At 40.1% G+C, this 22,204-nt stretch overlaps 1 protein-coding gene across 13 annotated transcripts in view; it reads right to left on the bottom strand.

Annotated features, from left to right (window-relative positions):
• RFX3 (regulatory factor X3) overlaps nt 1-22,204 on the bottom strand; it is a 295,498-nt gene that overhangs the window by 65,347 nt on the left and 207,947 nt on the right. For 12 of the 13 annotated variants that reach the window (XM_019815721.3, XM_019815723.3, XM_023243298.2 and 9 more), the window contains 2 exons: nt 13,155-13,336; nt 9,590-9,709 (listed from right to left, as the gene is read on the bottom strand). In XM_019815721.3, coding sequence (XP_019671280.2) covers nt 9,590-9,709; nt 13,155-13,336 — 302 coding nt within the window. The remainder of the gene's footprint in view (nt 1-9,589; nt 9,710-13,154; nt 13,337-22,204) is intronic. The other variant, XM_045043108.1, reaches the window with a different exon arrangement.

Below are 22,204 nucleotides of genomic sequence, written 5' to 3'. Positions count from 1 at the left end.
CTCTGACCCTCCCCGGTTCATGCTTTGTCTCTCTCTGTCCCAAAAATAAATAAACGTTGAAAAAAAAATTTTAAAAATAAATAAGCATCCAAAATCAGAGTACATTATAACTCACGCACGATTATGCTTCCTAATAATGATATTGAGCGGGAGGGGCTGATTAGAGGTACGCTCTATTACACAGGAGATGGAAAACACATCAAGAGTAGCCTGTAGATAAAAAGGAAGGAAGTTGGCGAATCCTGAAGAGACCGTGCAGGTCAGTACTTAACAACAAATCTCATATAGGATAGGTAAAGAAAAAAAAAAAAAAGAAAAAGAAAAGGGGATTTATTCTAACCGTAAGAATAGCAAGGTGAACAGTGGATTGAATGGATACACTCTGGTTGCCTTGTCAACGGGACCTCTGGAAGCCAGAACCTGAGGTTGTATCTCCTCAGAGAAGGGTTGGGGGGTGAGTCTGGGAGTGGTGGGTGCCATAAATGGCAGCAACATGGCTCACAGACAAGAGCAGTATCCTCGGGAGCCTCGAAGTATGAGAGAGCTCCAAGGTAATGCCGATTTGCGTGCTTCGTTTTAAGTAGTAAGTCACGTAGGGGCTTATGCTCAGGGTACTGCCCTGCATGGGACTGGCATGTAGAAAGAACCCCCAGAAATCACAAACACTGGACAGAGGAAAGCTACATGTTGATCTTCCTGATGATCGAAGGAGAACATCTTATCGCTACCATCGCCTCAGAGTTGAGTCTCCACCACTCCAACAGGAAGTCAAGAATAGTCCCATTACAAACAGGCTGAACGACTATCGGTGGTAACTGATTCTTCCCGGAAGAAACAGTCATAGATGATATGATCTTACATTGGGTTTTGAAACCTAAACGTGTATCCGTATCCGGGCAGCTTTCCCAAAAATTCAAGAGCTAGGCTCACCCTAGGTCTAGCCAGCAAAATTTTTAAAAATTTTTAAAAATGGGGCTTAGGAATTGGCCATGTTAACCTGCCTCCCAGATATGTCTTGAGTAGCCTGCACAGAACTAGTCGGCAGGAGTCTCTTGGCCCGATATAAATTCCTTCAGCCCAGGGCTGTCCACGTATACCCATAACATCAGAGAAAAGTCATTTTTTGTACACTGAGTCACCAATTTTCAATTTGTTCCCAATAAACAACGTTTGGGACATAACTACCAGTGAGTGGATAATAAATGAATGAATGAATGAATGAATGAATGAATGAATGCTCAAGGTCACATATTTCATTTGATCATACTACCAATCGGTCTTAACATGCATCAAATCAATTTAACAAATATTTATTGAGCATTTACTATGGGTTAAAGACTTTAGGGGCGTGGCTTTGAAAAGGCTATGTACAAACAAAATCTTTCCAGGAGGTTTTTTACATTCTGTTGGCTTTCATGCTAACCCAACACTATGTTAACCCTGGGTGAATTTCAACCGACCTTTTAGCGTTGAAACACAGCTTTCACATTTCCTGCCTCCTTAGCTTCTTCATAAAATACCCACTATTCACACACTAACCCATAAAAACCCAGAGACACTTTTCTCCTGAAAAAAAAAAATAATAAATTCTTTGTTGAATCTTTTAAAAAGCTGCACTTTTTAGTATTTAAGAGTATTTTCTCCGGGCGGCTGGATGGCTCAGTCGGTTGAGCGTCCGACTTTGGCTCAGGTCATGATCTCGCCGTCTTTGAGTTCAAGCCCTGCGTCGGGCTCTGGGCTGACAGCTCAGAGCCTGAAGCCTGTTTTGGATTCTGTGTCTCCCTCTCTCTCTGCCTCTCCCCCACTCATGTGCATGCTGTCTCTCTCTCTCTCTCTCTGTCTCTCTCTCTCTGCAACAATAAACTTTAAAAAAAATTTTTTTTAAAAAGAGTATTTTCTCTATCCCGTCTATTTTAGAAATCCAATCGCTTTAGATTATATTTTCTTCCAGGAGATTCTTAGTGCTCCTGAGTATATGTGCTCTGAGAAAGACCTGTGCTACATCAAACGAAGAAACAGCTCTTGGTTTCAAAATTAGTAAGAGGCAAATGATAATTTTAACAGCTTGCAGCTCCATGGGCAATCAAAGCTAAAGTTGTTAATGATTAAGAAATCAAAGAAAGTCTAATGCTTTAATAGCGGAGCGTGTGCACGAAACCTGTCTCTAGCATGGAAAACACGGTAAATTGTTAGGAATCTTCCCCCATGGGGTTAGTCATACCTGTGATTTAGAACTTGGACAGCTGGAACTCTACTGTAAAATAATATCTAATTCTGTCAATAATCTCACATGTGCAGACACGAAGGAATCCAGTGAAAGGCAAAGAGTGGCCTATATTTATTATATTGAGTCTCTTATATTTAGCAGTACCAGGATTTTCAGTGGACTGAGTGCAACATTTGGAAAAGTCCCTCTGAAGCAGGTGAAAAACGCACAGGAAAAATGCACACTCTCAACTGCACGGGCCAAGAGAGCCTTCACCATTCTAGGAAGGACACAGTCGTCTGATATGCACGAACAAATCGAAATGTTGAGCTCAGAATCAGGGACAGAGGCTCAAGTTGTCTATCGGAATCTTGAGATTCTCTTTAGAACAACCACCTCAGAAAATCTTTAGGTGGCTCGAGGCCTGGAATGATATAAAACGTGAACAGGTCAGAGGAAAACCGGGAGGGCCGAGAACGCCTTTCTTTGAGAATACGGACTCCCTGATGTCCCACTCAGCACGTCTGTGTCCCCACGACTTCGAACATCAACCCTGCTGGTTAATGACAGTGGCTCCGTCTGTCTCTTCCATTCTTGTGGGCGGCTCGGGAAGTACCTGTCTCTTCATTAGCTCTACATCTACCATGGGGCAAGGAGAGGAGGGGACAATTACATTCAGATGGGGGTAGTTGTGTTAATTGCAGCAGGGTTCATGCGGAAAGGACGAGGTTGAAGCTGTTGGCTAAAATGAAAGCCCGGATCATTCGTTCACTTGACAAGTACGTAGGGAGCACGGACAAATGAGCCAAGGGCCCTCTTCAGGTGCTGAGGCTACAATGTTGAAAGAGGCAGACGCTATTCTCATCTCACGAGTTTCTCCAGTGGGTCCGCCCAGTGGCCCTTTCCGTTACACCCATTCTAGAGGGATGTCCCCCTTCCTCCTGTATTTGGAAAATAACAACCCGACGCCACCTGACGCCAAGATGGCAACCACAGGAGAGAACAACCCGAGGCTCTAAGAAGCAACACATCAGTGACCTTCCTGCATACGGCAAAACTAAATGGGTCTCGATTTCCTTATCGGTAAATAGCCCACGTAATTGCCAAATGAGGTCTTGCATAGAAAGAGCTTACTGAAGGACATGCTAAATGGGCAATAAATGTCTGTCAGAAGGGGGAGTGGTAGCTGTTACCCTTAACAAACTTTACACGAATTACCATAGTTAATAATTACTGAACTGTGATTATCCGTGATTCTCTTATCGTCAGGGGAAACCGTCTTGACATCAGGGACTACATACAGCAGTGGCCTAGCGAACATTAAATATTTCAGTGCCCGAGATTCCTTATGTTTCCAAAAGCCAAAGGCAGAGCACCTGATCAACTTCCCACTAAAGATTCCTGCTACCTTTTGCTCTCTCAGACCAACCTGCCAGGTCTAGATGCTAAGCTCTGTAATGACCCCGGGGGGTTCACGTTCTAGGAAAGGGATAAGAAACTAGTAACATCAATCAAAGCTGAAAACCACTGGGGAAGAAAAAGGAAGGAAGGAAGGAAGGAAGGGAGGGAGGGATGGGTGGAAGAATGGGAAAGAATGGAAAGAAAGAAATGGAACCCAAAGTTGCCCAACTGCTTGGGTTCATTCTCCTCTGAAACAGCCTTCTTCTTAAAGAAATATTTTTCTCTGGTACACATAGTATAATAGTACAGAATAATAGATTACCTAACCCTTGAATATTTCCAGCTATTAAAAAAAAAAACATTTATATACTTTTTTCCACCTGAACTTCAAAACAATCTGTGAGGTGGTCTACTCTTTATATTTTTATTTTGCAGATGGAGAAACCAAGGTTCGGTGAAGTTCAGTTACACACACTGCAGAAATGCCAAAGCAGCCTGTACTCTCTCATTTCCCAATTTTAAATATGGAGTTCTTTCCACTAGTCTGTGAAGTCCAGACTAAGGAAGGTCTTCTAATGACAAGGGTTCTTGTCCTCCGTCACTGCTTCGGAACATGCGTGCTTTCACACTAGTCTACAGCAGAGCAAAAGCAGCCTTGCTCTATCATCTTTCCACCTGGCCTCAGTTTCCCCTCCTCTTAGTGCCACAAAGTTTCCTTCTTTCACAGAATCCACTTCCTGTGAAGGGACCACTCAAAGAGGCAGGAGGTGACACATTCCCTTACTAGTATGGACATACTAACATGTTGTATTTCCTTTTTTTTTTTTTTTTTTTTTTTAAGTTTATTTACTTTGAGAGGTTGGGGGAAGAAAGAGAGAGGGAGAAAGAGAATCCCAAGCAGGCTCTGTACCGACAGCACACGGGGGGCTCGAACTCACGAATCTCAAGATCATGACCTGGGCGGAAACCAAGAGCTTAACTGGCTGAGGCACCCAGGCGCCCCCCTCCTTTTCTTTCATATGCAAAAATTTATCACATGTGTATGTTTCTGTTTGGGTTATCTTCCCTCTTTAAAGGTGGCATTCTTTTTCTTTCTTTAAAATTTTTTTCATATTTATTTATTTTTGGGAGCAAGAGAGGCAGACCGTGAGTGGGAGAATGGCAGAGAGAGAGGGAGACAGAATCCGAAGCAGGCCCCAGGCTCCGAGCTGTCAGCACAGAGCCCGACGCGGGGCTCGAACTCAGAAACCGTGAGATTGTGACCCGAGCCGAAGTCGGACGCTCAACCGACTGAGCCACCCAGGCGCCCCAAGGAGGCATTCTTATAAGGACAAGCGGACTAGGTTCCTGCCCTGGTTGCTACATGATTGTGGGCAGGTTATTTAACCTGTACGGGCTTCAGTTTTCTCATTAAGAGGATGAGTTGGACTGGGTGACCTCTTCCTTCCAGCTGAACATTCTATGATTCTGTGGTATCTCTGTTGGAGGTGATGGACATATTCTCTACGCAGCTGCTGGTTGCTATGTGTTTGCTGGAGGAATGATTAATGCGCTTTAATAGTTTGAGAACAGATCAAACTGAGATCAAACCCCGCCCAGCCCACGGTCAACAGCGCTGGGCTCTCTGTCCCACCACTTCTGCTACAAGGATTTGGAAACATAACTAAGGTAGGTATGCCAACGCTCTTTAGGTACGTCTCTGAAATATTAAAAATAAACTGCAGCCAGCATTTTTACCTGGTGTGCACGGCTGAAGATTACTGATCTTTGGGCTCTATGATAACCTAACTTATTTATTATCTGAATGAGGGCAAGCCAATTATCCATGAGTAAATTGCCTTGAAAAACGAAGATCACATTTAAGTGCCGAAGTTATTTTCATAGGAAATATTTTCAACCGAAGACATTAAAAGAAGCCAGTACACATTCTCTTGCTTTCTTGACCAGGACACTTCAGCTCTTCTCGATTACCTAGAAGGTCACCAATATGCCAAAGTCATTACACTGTGTTAGACTAGATTCTAGTCCCTCGACTGATGATACTCGAAGGGCTTCTGGACTACCTAGGTCTCCTTGGCCCTCCACTGAATGTGCACTCTGTCCTGTTGGATAGCCCAAGAGTAAACAGAAGACCCTTGTCACCTCGTCACTTCTGTTTCCTCTTGCCAGCTGTTATACCTCATGAATGCCTCGGAATCAAGGGGGCTCTAATCTGCTCCTTTAGGGACATGGGTTGACGATGGCTTCCTCTCTTCAATTAAGCTCAACTATGGGTTCTGTGACATCTGTTTTTTTTTTTCCAATCAGAAGCTGTTTCCATTTATTTCCAGACTCATGGCTATGTTCCATATGGTGGTGTTGCTGGGAATCGGATTTGGAGACAAGTGAAAATTTCCCCTACTACCCCAGCAAATCTTCAAATGAGACACCATATGTAAAGAGGTTCTAAAAATTATAAAGTTACACAGAACAATAATCATTAGTACCTCTACAACTACTCTGATTCCAGCCTTAAGAGAAAAGTGTACAAAAACTTCACTCCTCGCTCATAAAATGATCACTGCATACGCTTGAATTTTCGTCCCCTATGAACACATAAGACATGTAAATTTATACTACGGAAGATGTGCGTCTTTAGATGCATGTACTAACGCTTGAGGCGTTTAAACCATTTGAATATTCTAAAATATCAAACACAAGAGCTGCTATAAAATATCTGAAACCTTTCACATGTCACTTGAATTTTAACAAGAATGGCAGGCTCTTCTCACGTACAATTTAGTATCTTCGATAGAATCATTTGAGTTTTATAAGCCGCAAAATGAATGCTACACGATACTTTCTTTTTCCACGGTCTTTCAACAAATACTCTTAACCCCTACATCCAGACTTGGGGCGAGAAAGACTGCCTCAGTGGCTTCTACACAATGGAGTAGGTGGCTTGAGTTAAAGCCTATGAATGCGGCCAGTTGGTAGGATCCTTCAGAGAGAGAACAGAAGCCTCCCTCTGTCCTGCTGGTCCCCACGAGGGGGCTGTGAGGTTGATCACACTAACCGCAATCAGTTAGCAAGACACCATCACAAGAGCCCCCCGTCCACAAGCCACAACTTGTGTCATTAAAAACAAACAAAGAAATGTCGGCACAGTGTGCCTTTCACACGGATTTGAAATGCGCAGATCCACGTACACGCTAACTTTTTTCGATAACCTCAGTACTGTAAAACACGCAAACTTTTTTCGATAAACTCAGTACTGTAAAACACGCTAACTTTTTTCGATAAACTCAGTACTGTAAATGTATTTTCCTTATGAGTTTCTTAATAACATTTTCTTCTTTCTGTCACTTTACTGTAAGTATACACAATATCATACATATAACATACAAAATATGCATTAACTGACCGTGATCGGTAACGGCTTCCGGTCAATAGTAGGCTATCAGTTAAGTTTTTCCGGGAGTCAGAAGTCATACCCAGGTTTTGGACCGGGTGGGGGTCAGTGCCCCTAACCCCCAAGTTGCTCAAGGGTCAGCGGTGTTTCTTTGCTCCTCTAACATCCTTAGGTCACAAGAGAGCGAACACCACAAGAAACTAAAGTTGGTACAATTTATGAATATCACTGAGAATTTTATCGATACATCCACATTATGTCTTATTCTAAAAGCAACTACAATTAGACTGAGATGGCAGGGTTTTCATGGCTTATTAACCTTTAGAGCTTTGGAATCCGTTTCAGAAGGAGACCTTTCTGAGTTCTAGGACTTGCTTCCCTAACCCAGGCTTTTTTTTTACAAAGAATGTCCCTCGAAGGCTACCATTTCCGTGAGAACTTGCTGGGATTCCTTGCAGGTTAAATCCAGCTGTCTCGAGTGCAACTTATCAAGTGGTTGTTCACGTTTAAGTTGGAATATATGTTAGTTTTGAATCAAACTTCTCTTTTTTTGGTTTCAATCTCCCCATCAGCTCCACTGTGCACGATGTACAACAGCAATTTATTACAATCCACACAAACTCCATCTCCATATAAGGGACTGTTCTGTGATTTATCTTACTGTATTTTTCTGAGCCCCTTTAATGTATCTCCTGGGCTATACACCCCCAAAACCAGAAATCAGCAATTTAAAAAAAAAAGGTCGAGAAACTGTGAATTAAAAAGCTAAAAACCTGGAGATAACCTTGACTTAGCAGCCAATCTTGAACTGACTCTTCAGTCTGGGACACTCGCACCGGAAATTATGATGGTGTTAAACTATTCAACAGGCATCTTTACCTCCAGCCTGCTCCCATTAAATGTCTTACCCAAAATAAAAAAGTTATCTCTCCAGAAAAAAGATCTAAAGGTTTCACCGTTCTGCTCCAAAGCCGTACAGAGCTTCCAAGCACACACAGAGAACAAACTTGCTAGCTTCGTATACAACCAAGGCCCCTAAGCCATGACCCAAAGTATGTTTTAAATCTCCTCTCCCGCTGAGCCAATCTTCTTCTCGTTCTGCCCCTGCCATGCCAGCCTCCCCAAATCACACAGTCCTTACCAAGGACATCCTGGACTGTACCCCTGTTTACCCGCGTCCTTGTCAAACCGCACTTCCTCCATGACACTTCTCAATCCTCCTCTCTCAGGGTTTGCTTAACATTCCTCTGTATTTCAACAGTTCCTGGATCAAAGCTTTACTTCAGCACGTCACACACTGCGTTACTTAAGAAAAAAGTTTCGTGTGCCTTTCCTTCTAATTTCTGAATTCCTCAAAGTTAGAGACTGCGTCTTCTCTGGGCCCATGGTTTCTCTGGCAGTGACTTGGAGCCAATGCTTCCGACTAAGCTAGTATGGATGTGAAGGAGATCTGGCCAACCATCCCAGATCAATAAAACGAGTAAAGTGAGGCAGATCATCCGACTCTCTTGTGTTCAGCCCTCCTTTCTCCTACCTAACTCTGCATGTTCAACTGAAAAGAAAAATTATGAGGCGCCTGGTTGGCTCAGTCGGTTAAGCGTCCGACTTTGGCTTAGGTCATGATCTCACGGTTTGTGGGTTCAAGCCCCATGTCGGGCTCTGTGCTGACAGCTCATGCTCTATTTCTCTCGGTCTCTCAAACATAAATGAACGTTTTTTATTAAAAAAGTTTTTTAAAAGAAAAATTATAACCACTATTATGGCTGAGCTATACTGGTAAAAAGGGAGAGATTTTTCTATTATTTACTCTAAACTGTGATATAAACCACATGAGACTAGAAGGCCCCTGGCTACATAACAGTATTATGAGCTTGTGCAAATCATTTAGCCTCTCTGGGACTGAAGTGAAAAACAGAGCTATGAAGGCTTTGATTGTCACAGGGCTGAGGGGCCAGACTAGACAGAGGTATTTTTTTCAGTTCTAAGCTCTATGATCCCACCCACCCATCCATCCACCCACCCACCCATCCATCCGTCCATCCATCCATCCATCCATCCATCCACCCATCCATCCATCCATCCGTCCATGAATGCTGGAGATCCCTCACAGCTCTAATATCTACAATTCTCCACCTATGAAAGCTGGATTCAAAGAAAATGCAAGAAGTCCTAAACAGTTTGCCAGCACCCGTGTTATGTCAAAAAGAACGACTGAGGGAGGTGCGAGACTGCAAGCGAGGAACTCACCAACACTGAAACAAGTTTCTCCAGGTGGTGTCTGCTTGGGTTCACTCCTTACGTTTTGGGTTTGGTGTCGTTGGCCGAATAGTTTGGGAGGTCACAGTGAAACTTAAAAAGGGGCCAAACAGGCCAAAATTAAATAAGGAATCGCGAAAGATTTGGAAAACCGACAGGGTGAATGCAATCCTACTAAATCATATCTGAGAACGGTCCATGTGTAAAAAGCAGGCCGGCCACAGTCACATTCGCGTACGCTTCGGTATCTGCTCTATTTGCTCAGGGGAAAAAGGAGACTGAACATCTAAAGAAATATGTGGCTTTGACAGGTCAGCGATAATTCCGGAGTCTACCTTTGTTTCTGTTGCATGGGTTGCTGTCTCATAGCCATATACTGCATGTCTTCTTGCAGACGATTAAGAGGGGAATCTGGCTTGACACGGATCCCATAGTAATGGTACTTGGAGTTTCCTCTTCATAAAAGAACAACAAACATTAGAGACACAAAAAGTCAGTTAAACCGGTATCAATCAGACAGGATGTCTACCTCACTTCACATCTGGAAAGATTAGGTAAAAGCAGTGTATTCGCGTCACGGACTTACGATCTGCCTGTTCCAGATTATACCTGTCCATTTTTATGGTGGCTACAGCTAAAGAATCAAAATAAGATTTCGAATCGATCAGCGCAGGGCCCTGGGAAAACTCTCTCCTTATAAACTTAGATGCCAGTACAATAGCTCACTTACTCCATTGAAGTTACACTTTGAGTTTCAAATTTGCGTTTTAGATTTCATTTGGAAGGGGTAAAGGTGGAAAACACACCTGGCCAAGAAAAATCCATTAAGAGGATAAAGGGCTATACACTAGAGGGGAATTTACTATAAAGTAGTTACACAAAACGAAGAAAAGAAATCTAGTTCTGTGGTCTTGGATAAGTTAGGGCTACATCTTTGCGACGTCTATTACTGCAGGATGGGGGAGCGAACCTGACTGATACAGAGTGTTGCGGTAAAGTGTATCATGTGTTATTCTGAAACCTAAAAGGAGGCAGGCATTTAATCCATTGATTTTGAAACATATTTTATTAGTCTCTGTTTTAACGAATTCTTATCAGTTTGCAGGCTGAATACGATGTGTCACAACAGACACTGGGGAAGTTTCTCTGTGAAAATGGCAAATTTCCACCTGGATAAAAACTGTCACAATTTCCCCATCTTCGTGAGAAAGACCGTGTTTGTTATTAGAGATGACAAAGTTTTGCTCTGAATGAAATTTGCAAATTCTTGCAAAAATAGCGTTTTAAATATGTAAATTTTTGCAAAGGGAAAATAGCTTTTCACAAGTCTATATATAGCAAGACATCAGCTGCTTTTCCATTTTTTTCTTTCATTTACAAAAAAGAAATGCAAAAGTGTGGATTAAATATTTTATATAAAAATAGAACAGAATTTTACTTCCAAGATTAAAGAACATAGATTAAAGGAAGCCTATATATTCAAAAGCATTACAATCTTATTACATAAATAATATTGCTAGTTTTAAAAAAAAGTAGGGCGTCTGAATATCTATATAGTTTCGGCAAAGTATGTAACAGTATGGAAACTTAAATGCATTCCACTTGCAGAGATAGATCTTGTCTCCAAAATTCACTGCAAAATAGAGCAAAAACACGAAAACAAAAACTCAATTAGTAGTGTTCTCCCTTACAAACTGGAGTAGGGGAAGTAGTAGAGTGGGGAGAAGAAGGGGAAGCAGGCGACAGTCCCCAGGGGATGTAGCCAATGACAGCTACAGAGTAAAACGGGGTCTCCCTTGTAGACGGAAACAGATGAAGTGTCTAGTTTCTTCTCTGTTTCCTGCAAACGAGCATTTTTGTTGGGTTGGTGGGGAGCCGGTTGGGGGAGCTCAGCACGTCTCACGGTCTTCTTTGCTTAAACTTAATTTGCAGATGGATTTGGACAAAAGACACCTTTTGATTTGCCTTTGTTTAGAAACTTGGTTTTCACCTAGCTCTAAAACCTCAAGAAATGGCCCGGTTCTGCCTCATGATTTATACTGATTTTCTTTCTGTTCCCTGGGTTAGGAGGAGTAAATGAGTGCTAAACCACTTTCCATGGTAGAAAGGATCTCCCTCACCGTCGGCAGTGTTTCTACCTTAGAGTTCTGCTGCCTTCATAACACAGTATTTGTTTAAACTTTCCCCATCGGATTTCTTTTCTCCTCATTTCTCTAAGGCTTTACTTTCCATCTCTCTTTGAAAACACCACATATAATTTGAAAAGGAACGGGAGACACAATTGTTACTTAGTGAGAGGGCAAAAAAGAACATCAGAAAGTAAAAGCCGTGATGTTGCGAAATGTACTTGTGGAGTATAGATTCTACTCATTCACAAACCCAAACAACCCCAATTTTGGTCCTTTCTATTTTAAAGATGTGTTTCAAGGTCTGAATGGAGCCTCAAAATAGGACCCATTGAAATCCCTTTCGACAACAAAAGGAGCACAACAATACCGCTATTAGAATGTTGAATAAAGCCCAGAGTCTCAAAATATTGGCATGGTATGCGTAACTACTGAGCCTGAGCCTTCCGCTAGCGGATAAGAGGTTAGATCCCCAAATAATGATTTTTGTGGTTCTGGCAAAGGAAACAGGAGAGAAACAAAGAGCTTTTTTCAAGGGACTGAAAGCTGTACTTCCTTTAGCCTGAAAAGACAATCATATTCTCCCGTTTAAAATATACTATCTTTTCAAGTATAGGTAGAAGAAAACGTATTTATGAGAGAGCTGAACCTCCAGCAATCTGAAAGCTGGACGGTCACTTGAAACACAACGGAATGGAATAACTCACGCTTAGGATACTTAGAGACCTTGTAAATGACACAAAACTGACACTCCCTTTTTCTTAGCATAAGCCTACAATGAAGTCAATTAGTAAGGGTCTCTTTATTAAATAGGTCTTTACTAGAATACTATGAAGCTGTGACTTAAAACCAGTTAAAGGAAGAACGTCCAACGTTATATGGGGCGGTATCTTTATTTTTATACTTTTTATTAGGGATTTCTATAAGCTTTAGGAAATAAACAACATCCATATCCTTCTCAAAATATTCATGTTGTGATAATTTGTAAAAACTATAGAAAGGCACAAAAATGAATCTCTACAGTTCCAACTATTATTTTCATCATATTTTGATTGGGAAAAACACTCCTTTCTCTTTCCAAAGGAAGGAAACAAGAAGCCAAGAATCTTCTTCACGTTACTGGTTTCCATGCTACGGAAGCACGCTATCTTTTTGCTTCTCTACACGTATGGTTGCGTAGCCAAGATTCTAAAGAAGGCTAATAAGAGGTTAAACAGAACCATGTCATTACCGAGGGCTTCCAACACCCCAGCTTTTCAAGTTCAACAAATGATTTTTCGTTGATCTCCAAAAATGAAATGAAAAACTCAGCTTTAATTTCGTACTCTATTCAAATAGAAGAGTTATTTATAAAGACATTTCAGTATAATTTTGCAAGAGTCAAGAAATCACATAGTTTTCCATTTACTATGTCACTTACTCATCACTTCTGGTATGATTATTTTTCAAAAGAGAAAACAGGGAGATACGTTAATTTTTAAGGCACCGTGTGTAAATCTTACGTTAACAGTTTGGCTTGCTGATTTCTGCACGAGGTGAGAATCAGTTCTCAAAGCTTTGGTCAGCTGATGTGGAAGACAATGCATCATCCCCTTTTGCAGCATTCACTGAATAACGACCTTTCCTTTTCTCAAGAGACTGTATAAACTGAGCTATTGCCTCATTTTTTCTTTACATGTCATCTGTAATCAAGCACTTCTGCTCACGCACTGTCCTGAACTGCGTTAGTGTGAAAAAGAGGAATTCATTTAGGATCTTATTTTTTCGTACTAACCTAGTTCCCAATCTCCTGGTTCGGAGCCCCATAAAAATTGACCTTATTAGTTTTCCAAAAGAAGCAGCATTGACTGGGTCCAGTTTGTGTTCCTGACAGTGTCGTAGGTAGTGGTTATACAGCGTGCTTCTAGGAAGGCTCACTCCTTCTGCGGTCTCGTAATTGTCCAACAGCCACTGGAGCTAGTGTAAAGAAGACAGGGTAAACACAGAGAAACCATATCATTTACCAGAATGTCTACAAGACCCTACAGACACAAAGGACAGAAATACTTAGATACTCATCAAACCTTGTAAGAGGCTAAACTGTTGTAAGTCAAAGGCTGCCGTAACCAGACCTTGAAAGCTCTCAGAAACGTAAATAAATAGCTGAATGGAGTTTATGACCTCGGACCACGTCCATTCCTCCAACAGTCAAGCGCACGTAAAAAATACTCTTTTTCCCTGTATCGACTGCCATTTTGTAGACGAACACCTCTTCGCGGAATTCAAATAGTCCCGTTAACCGGTCAGACGTAAAATTTGTAATTGCTACAGAACAAGACAGATTACCAAGCCTGGCAGCCTGGCACAGAGTATGTCTCTAGTGTTGGTATGTTATGAACAGCAGGGTGCCTTGTATGAGTTTTTGTATGAAGTTTCTACTCACTTCCCTAGAATTTTAATTTACTTATCTAATGTACTCACACAGGTCAGCACAACACTATTATCTACTGGGTAGGATGCTGCAAGCAGAAAGGAAAAAAACAAATTCAGTCATTTCTTCCCCAGAAGGAAAGAAACTCACTAGACATTGATTTTTAAAAAAATTATGTAATAAAAAGGAGTCATTTATTGCAGTCATTTGAGTTTTCCTACCTGAGCGCTGTGTTCTTGTTTTTGTTTTTATAATTTTGGAAGATACGCTACAATGGTAGTTGGTAAAGTAACATTTTCTCAGTTTATAGTTTACATTTGAAAAGCTTCTGTTGTCCTATGTGTATTTCTTTAAAGTATAGAAAGTGCAAAGATACTTCAGAAAGTATAAACTAGGTATATATTATTAAATTTCAACATTAGGAAAATTAAGTTATTAACTCGTTCATTTATTTCTTTACAAAAGGAGAACTGAAGAACATTTAAATGACTTTCTGAAGGTCGCATGGTCTCAGAGTGCGATCTGGTTCCCAACACATATTTTCTGATTACCTGCAGACCAGTTGTTGTTTCCACAAAGCAACAAAATACTTCACAGTATCTGTCTCGACAAAATTTCCATACCATATATGAGATGTGATCAAGAAGTGATATTTTACGTGCAATGTAAATTAAACGTAAGTTATGGAAGCCTAAGAATTTCTTTACTGTGCATCAGTTATGAGCCGGGCAATGTGGTAGGCACCTAGGGATGCAGAAATGAATGTGATCGCACCCCTGTCCTCAGGAATTTATGATCACAGTCCAAAAAAGATAATATGGACACTCAAATATACTAAAACATTTCTCCACTTTGCTTACTTATTTTAAGATCTGTGAACAAACTCAGAACCTGAACCTTCAGACTCCTGGTATTAAAAACACTTTCAGAATTACTGCCTTTAACTATGACAACTGAATTGTCCAGAACCATTTGAATTTCAAATATTCCTACATGATGCTTATGTTTAATTAAAATCATGTCACTGAACTCATACTGATGTTGGCTTAGAAAATATGGCCACCAAGCCTACAAGACAGAGCAGAGTACTTTTAAAAATAAAGTTCACGTTCCCGTCAGGGAGACTTGAAGTTCTCTGCGAACCACTTAGGCATAATGAATATGTACATTTAAACATACTTGTTGCCTCTATAATGTATACAACGCTCCCTCTTCAAAAGGTTACACAAAATAAATGTTCATTTACATAATGACAAAAAAATTAAAGGTCAAAAAGAATTCTTTAGAGATGAGTCATCTGTAACCTGCCTGTCAGTAAAGAAGTTTTCCAGAGGCAATGATTTCTAAGTATTCTAAACGACACATGAAAAAGTTCACTTCCACATATTCATTTGGTATAAAAGAGGAAGGGGCAAAAAGCTTGGGAAATCCAGGGACTATGGCTCAGGGTAGTATTCTGCCTACAACGGGGGGTCAAGATGTCTCTAGCCTTTCTTTTTAAATTTTAAGATTCTGTAGCTTAGGAACACAAGCAGGGTGATGACGCACAAAATATGGCCATACAAACCTGCCTCATAGATTTCATCCACGTGCCTCAGTAAGATGACAGGAATCTGAGAGCATGGTTACCTCACTTGAACGGTGTCGGAGAAGTTCTAGGGAACCATATTGCCCAAAAGTGCTAACTCTGGCTTTGTGTGCATGTACTAGTTAGGGCCTTCCACTGGTATGCTAAATATATAAAGAATATAGAAATATAAAACAGAGAAAGTAATATTCTTTGAGAAATTCAGTTTCTGGAGATGAAGGAATAGAAAGGAAACACCAAAAATAATCCTCAGAAAGGGAAACGTATAAAAACTCTAAATATTTTGTGGAAAACAAGGATTTTGCAAATGAGTTAACAAAGCGCCCATATCCACAAGCATGGAACAAAGTTAAAAATGCCAAAGGTATGTTTGTATATATTATCTGTGCTTCCTCATACAAAAATACATGTTGTCAAAGCCAAACAGTATGATTTTGCAGCAAAAAAATACTAAAAATCAAATATTCCCTCCTTTATGAATGAACAGAACATACATCTATACAGGAAGCGAATAAAGATACAAAGCAAATAAAACAATTTGTTTAATTAATGAGATACAAATGGAAAATTTCTGTAAACTGCCTTAACTATTTACTAGTTTCCTTGCAATATTTCATAACTTAAAAGTAAAGACAGGTATCTGAAAAAAATGAGAGTTTACTAATGTTTCATGATGAAGACCACTGTCTTATAGATAGAAGAATCTGAAAAAACAAATCTAATAATAAAATATGTGTAGGGTATGGTCTTAAGGTGCCTTTCATAAAAATGAAAAGTAGTGCAAATATTAAAGTTAAACATAAAATATTTTGGGTCCAAAGGTATGTTTACATATACAAAAGAGTTAATCAGACAATTCTCTGTCAAAGAAATAGCACAGAAATAGATAATTCTAGCGAAAGTGGGCTTGAAACACTCGGAAGCCTAAATAATATTACTCAAGGCCCAGAAGAACAATTTAGAGAAGATGAAGTTTTTACTGGATTGGCGGTACAGTCCCCTGGAAAGCTAAGCAAGTCAAATAACCTGGACGGACCGCTTTGCAAACTTACTGTTCTTTTTGGACAGTTTCACATTCATACCGATTCTTCTTCATTTTCAAAAACCTTAGTTCCTTTGTAATATGTGTGAGTATGCGTGTCTGCGCATGCATTTGTGGGCATATGTATTTCTATATGCATATAGTGTTATTACACACACCACGCGCTTACACACATAAAATAATCATTAGTGGGTGTGAAAACCTCCCTAAGAGTGGGTGCGCTGACGCCTACCACTCTGACGGAAGCAAAGTTGCATTTTGTTCCCTGCCTCTTATTCGCAGGAAGTTGCCAGAAGGCTGGAGATCACTTTGGAAGAGCACAAGGAGGTCGAACGGAGGCAAAAAGCCCGGAAGGAGGGAGATGGCTACTGCTGCGGCCGTAGCTCTTCCAGCTAGGAAGCCTGTTAACAACCGTGTCACTTAAGGGTAGTGCCCCGTGTCACCTAAGGGTGGTGCTCCTGGGAGCTCGTGATGGAAGTAGAAACTGGAGCTACCAGATAAGATTTTGAGATCGAGCAGGGGACTATAATGTGCGTTTTACATGCCGGGATTTAACCTTCCAGTTTGGACACAGTGATCGCACTGTAAATCAGATATTGGAGTCTGAAACACAGTATAAGAAAGGATTAATTTTATCGTACGAGCAAGTTGGTTGTTGAGTGTAACCTAAAGGCATACACTTCTTGTGTTGCCCAAGGGAAGTTCATGCCTGTTACAAGATACAGTTTGCTTGGGTTTTGTCGGACGCTAAAATTCAATACCCTTAACATTTAGTAGTTGAGATCTAAACTATTACAATTTTTTTTTACTCTTTATAAAACGTTGTAAGATATTTGTTTACATTTATGGTTTTAAAAGCCCATAAAATACCACAGGAACTTTTAACCTTTATCTTTAAAACTTGATTATTCTACTAATGAACCAACATAAATTCACGTAAGAGTGGAAGGCATGATAATTGCATCTTTCAACCTTTGCATTTAATCTATATTAATCAGGGTAGATTAAGGAAGATGAACAGTTCCTATTTTTCCCAAAGGGAAATACTGATTGACAAATTTAAAAAAAAATACATATTGCATTCCCCAATTAACATCTAAATGTAACATTTGGCATTTTTTCCCAGATGGATTATTATCCATTAGGATTCATTTTAAGTTCAGTTCACTGATGATATGCATTTTGACAGGGCTTATTTCTGTCATAACTTATATTTACAATACAGCAGAGTTGAAGGGAAGTGAGTATAAAACTAGGGTTTGCTTTGAGCTGAATACATTTCAGTAGCTAAACCCGGCAAAAATCATAAAACAACTATTTACTAGGTTGTAAAAAGTATGTAAAATAAATGCCTAATGCTTTTTATATACTCTAAATGGAATTTAAAAAAATGTACATGTTCTAGAACGTTATGTGGGAACTGGGAACAATTAAGAACATTTCTGCACTCACATTTACAATCTAAAATATCTCACATTGGATACAAAATAATCACTAGATGCCAATTTATATTAATTACAATGGAGAAGGAGGATAAAGTAAACCTTGAGTCTGCAGTGACACTCTGGTGCGTGAGACAGACTATACACATCATTTACCCCCACAGCATCTTCACATACAAAATATTAGGACACAGAAATATTTAAATAAAAATTATGATAGCAACAGACTGAATTCCATGAAGCTAAATCACAAGCACCATTCTAAAGACAAGGAGATAAATGAGAGCACCCTTGGCTCGTATTTTTTTGCGGAGTTCAATTATTTGGAGGGGGGGGAAAAGCTGTCCACGCTTACACTGAAGGTTGCCCCTGGGGAAATGGTAGAGCGATAATATGTTCTTTCACTCACGTGGTATGCAGGGAGAAAGCCACTTTCTACCAACAACGTTCATACACCAACCGACCGAGGCATGCGTGATAATAAAACAATGCATGCGGGAGTCCCCAAATAAATGCACACACGACTGGCAAAGGTACTTAGAATACGGAAGGTAAGATCAGGTCTGTTCCCTTCTATTGTTTCTTATGTTCGTCCATTTGACAAATATTGAGGAAATTTCTCCCACGTATCAGGCACTGTTCTAGGCACCAGGGATGCGTCAGGGGACAAAACGTATAAAGTCCTCACTCTCTTGGGACTTTAACTTGTCAATGTATATTGACTATCTGCCTCCGTGGTGTTACTACTGAAATAATTGCCATTATGTGAATACTGACAATATATGTCAATATTGACAATGATAGGAAAAAAAAAAAACGGCCCTCGGTGTAACCATACTCAGTTTACAAGTGGGGCGCCATACAGGGTATGAAATTGAGAAGTTATACATGCATTTCAAGCTGGAGAATAGTGGCAAGATAATGATAAAAACAGACCAGTAGTACTAAGTATTCTTAAGAATACGCTAAAAAAGAGACACAAAATTCAACACCCCATTCCACCCCGCTCCATCTTCTAATGTGTTGAAAGGTGAAAAGCAAAGTGATTGAGTTGGATTCTAATGACAGGAGATTATTTGCTCTGACCCTAAGAAGAATTTTCTGAATTACTGTAAGCCATCAAGTGTCTAAAGAGAAAATAAGAAACCCATTCAATTCCATATTCCAAAATACAATGAGAATAGACATTCAGCTCCAAAATCATGATTCGGATGCCTCTTTAGAAACTAGCAGGGGCGCCTGGGTGGCTCAATCGGTTAAGCATCTAACTTCGGCTCAGGTCATGATCTCGCAGTTTGTGAGTTTGAGCCCCGAGTCAGGATGCTTCGGATTCTGTGCCTCCCTCTCTCTCTGCCCCTCCCCCCCGCTCATGTTCTGTGTCTCTCTCTCAAAAATAAACATTTAAAAAAATTGAAAAAAAAAGAAACTAGTAAATATGGGGCACGAATTATTGATCCCTTCTCCTAATTGTTTGCCTCATGAAACTGATCCTCAGTAGAAACTGGTAAGTCGGGAAACTGTCATCACAAAGTTGGATTCATGTTCACTTTAAAGAATTCCATATCATGTCCTGTACAGTGAGGGATAAAGGATAAACTTATAGTTTGTTGACATTTAAAATATGAACAGCATATTTTAAAGAAACATTTCCATTGAGTTGGTGCAGCCACTCCAGGAAACATTATGGAGGTTCCTCAAAAAATTAAAAATACAACTACCCTACGACCCAGCAACTGCACTACTAGGTATTTATCTGAAGGATACAGATGTGCTGTTTCAAAGGGGCACGTGCACCCCAATGTTTATAGCAGCACTATCGACAATAGCCCAAGTATAGAAAGGGCCCACATGTCCATCGATGGATGAATGGATAAAGAAGATGTGGTCTATATATACGATGGAGTATTATTCAGCAATCAAAAAGAATGAAATCTTGCCATTTGCAGCTACGTGAATGGAACTGGAGGGTATTATGTTAAGCAAAATTCGTCAGTCAGAGAAAGACAAATATCATATGCCTTCACCCATATGAGGACTTTAAGATACAAAACAGATGCACATAAGGGAAGGGAAGCAAAAATAATACAAAAACGGGGGGGGGGGGGACAAAACCATAAGAGACTCTTAAATATGGAGAACAAACAGAGGGTTACTGGAGGGGGTGGGGGAGGGGGGATGGGCTAAAGGGGTAAGAGGCACTAAGGAATCTACTCCTGGAATCATTGTTGCACGGTATGCAAACTTACTTGGATGTAAATTAAGAAAAAATAAAAATAAAAGAATCGTTTCCACTAAAATTCTTCTTTGCAACTGAACACCACAAATTAACTTAACAGAACTTAAAATGCCCTTAGCAGGTGGTGATCAGCTAGAACACATGCAGTAGCTTATTTCAGCTTTTGGATCAATCTAACAAAAATTAGGAGCATCACTAGATTTCCAAGGACAGAGAAACAACAGGGTCCTGTTACGTGTTCAGGGAGAAACCTGACTGGTCAGCAGAAATGTGATCCTTTCTTTACTATTTCTACGCCATCTGCAGAATCATTTGTGTTTCAAAAGACTTGACTATATATGTGCTTTAGACGAATTTAACTACCTCAGACGTGTAATAAAAATGAATCAGGACATCTAGTGAAAGATTATCACTGCATTAGCAACATTTAAGCCCATTGTATATCCTGAAACGTCTCCGGAAGTTAGAGCCTGATGAGGGGCTCGGACTCAGAAGCCGTGAGATCATGACCTGAGCCGAACTCGGACGCTTAAACCGACCGAGCCACCCAGGCGCCCGATCATTAAATATCATTTCATGAGTTACAAGAGAATGGTAATTTCAAAGAACCCCAACACATCTGAAAAGTTTCAAACAAATCAAAAAATAAAAATATACCAAAAAACCCCCACGTTTTTATACCTACGTTACTGGTCATGAAACACTAACTAATAAATAGAGGTAATTTAGGTGAAAATTAAATATCACATATTTTACTAAACTATACAATTCAAGTGAAAACGAGGTATGAACTGAATCACAAAACACAGCTTCTTAGAAGCCTGACAGTTCAAAAAACTTCAGGTGTTTTTTTCTTCTTCTTCTTATGTCCCTGCACATTTTTGACTAAAAGTGAACAGTATTTTTAATTGCCATTTTCAAAACACAAACACCAGTTAGTCATTACCCACCCCCAAAAACATACATCCTACTAACACATAGTACATCAGCCTTTATACACAACTACAGAGTCATGCTAACACAGCAGGGATATACTTATGAAACACATAGAAGAGTGACATATTGCATACAAATTTTCAGGCGGGGGGAAAAAAAACACATTCCTTAAATGGTTTCAAAAAGAAAGGCCAAAGTATATATTATTTTGAAATTTACCACCTAAAATTTTTACCAAAATTGCAGGCAGTCTCCAAATTGGCTAACCTGTTTTTATTTGCCATGATACTTCCCCTTGAAAAAGAAAGAACACACAATAGGCATCTAAAAACAAATGTGTAAAACACAAGGAAACTACTTAGTGTCATGTTGGAATATAAAAAAATTTAAAAAAAAAATTTTTTTTTTTTAACGTTTATTTATTTTTGGGACAGAGAGAGACAGAGCATGAACGGGGGAGGGGCAGAGAGAGAGGGAGACACAGAATCGGAAACAGGCTCCAGGCTCCGAGCCATCAGCCCAGAGCCCGACGCGGGGCTCGAACTCACAGACCGCGAGATCGTGACCTGGCTGAAGTCGGACGCTTAACCGACTGCGCCACCCAGGCGCCCCTGGAATATAAAAATTTAAACATTTGGAGAGGCAATGATTTAAAAAGCATGGTGAAAACATTTTCTGTGAGTTAAGGTTTTCAGATTTATTGGGTGATCCAATCTTGGACGTTTCAGTCACAAAATACGGGGAAGAATTTAAAAATCCTAACAACTTATCTGTAAATTTAAGAATACGTTGTCAGATGGGAGGGAAGACTCTCTTACTGTACTATTGTACATTGATATTAATTTAACAGATTTGTCTAAAACAGATGGAAGTCATAGGTCTATTCACTTTCCCCCGTATATTCAGAAATATGAAAACAAAATTAATTTTTATTCGACATTTCCATCGGTTCCCCCAGTTTTACAGTTTCACAAAACTATCATTGCTCTTGTCAGACTTACCAGTGTTAAAGTGATGGCTGCATCTGATAACAAAGGCTTCAAGGCATAGCAACAATAATCCTGTTTAATATCAATTATTAGAAATGTATGGCTTATCTAGAGTCTCACTTCTTCTCTTGGCCCAGTTTCATTTCTCTGTAGGTCGCAGGACCTGAGCTCATCTAGGTCC

Source organism: Felis catus, chromosome D4 (genome assembly GCF_018350175.1).
Source record: "Felis catus isolate Fca126 chromosome D4, F.catus_Fca126_mat1.0, whole genome shotgun sequence".
Taxonomy (NCBI): domain Eukaryota; kingdom Metazoa; phylum Chordata; class Mammalia; order Carnivora; family Felidae; genus Felis; species Felis catus.
Note: the sequence above shows the minus strand (reverse complement) of the source record. Positions and strands in the feature narration are given on the sequence as shown.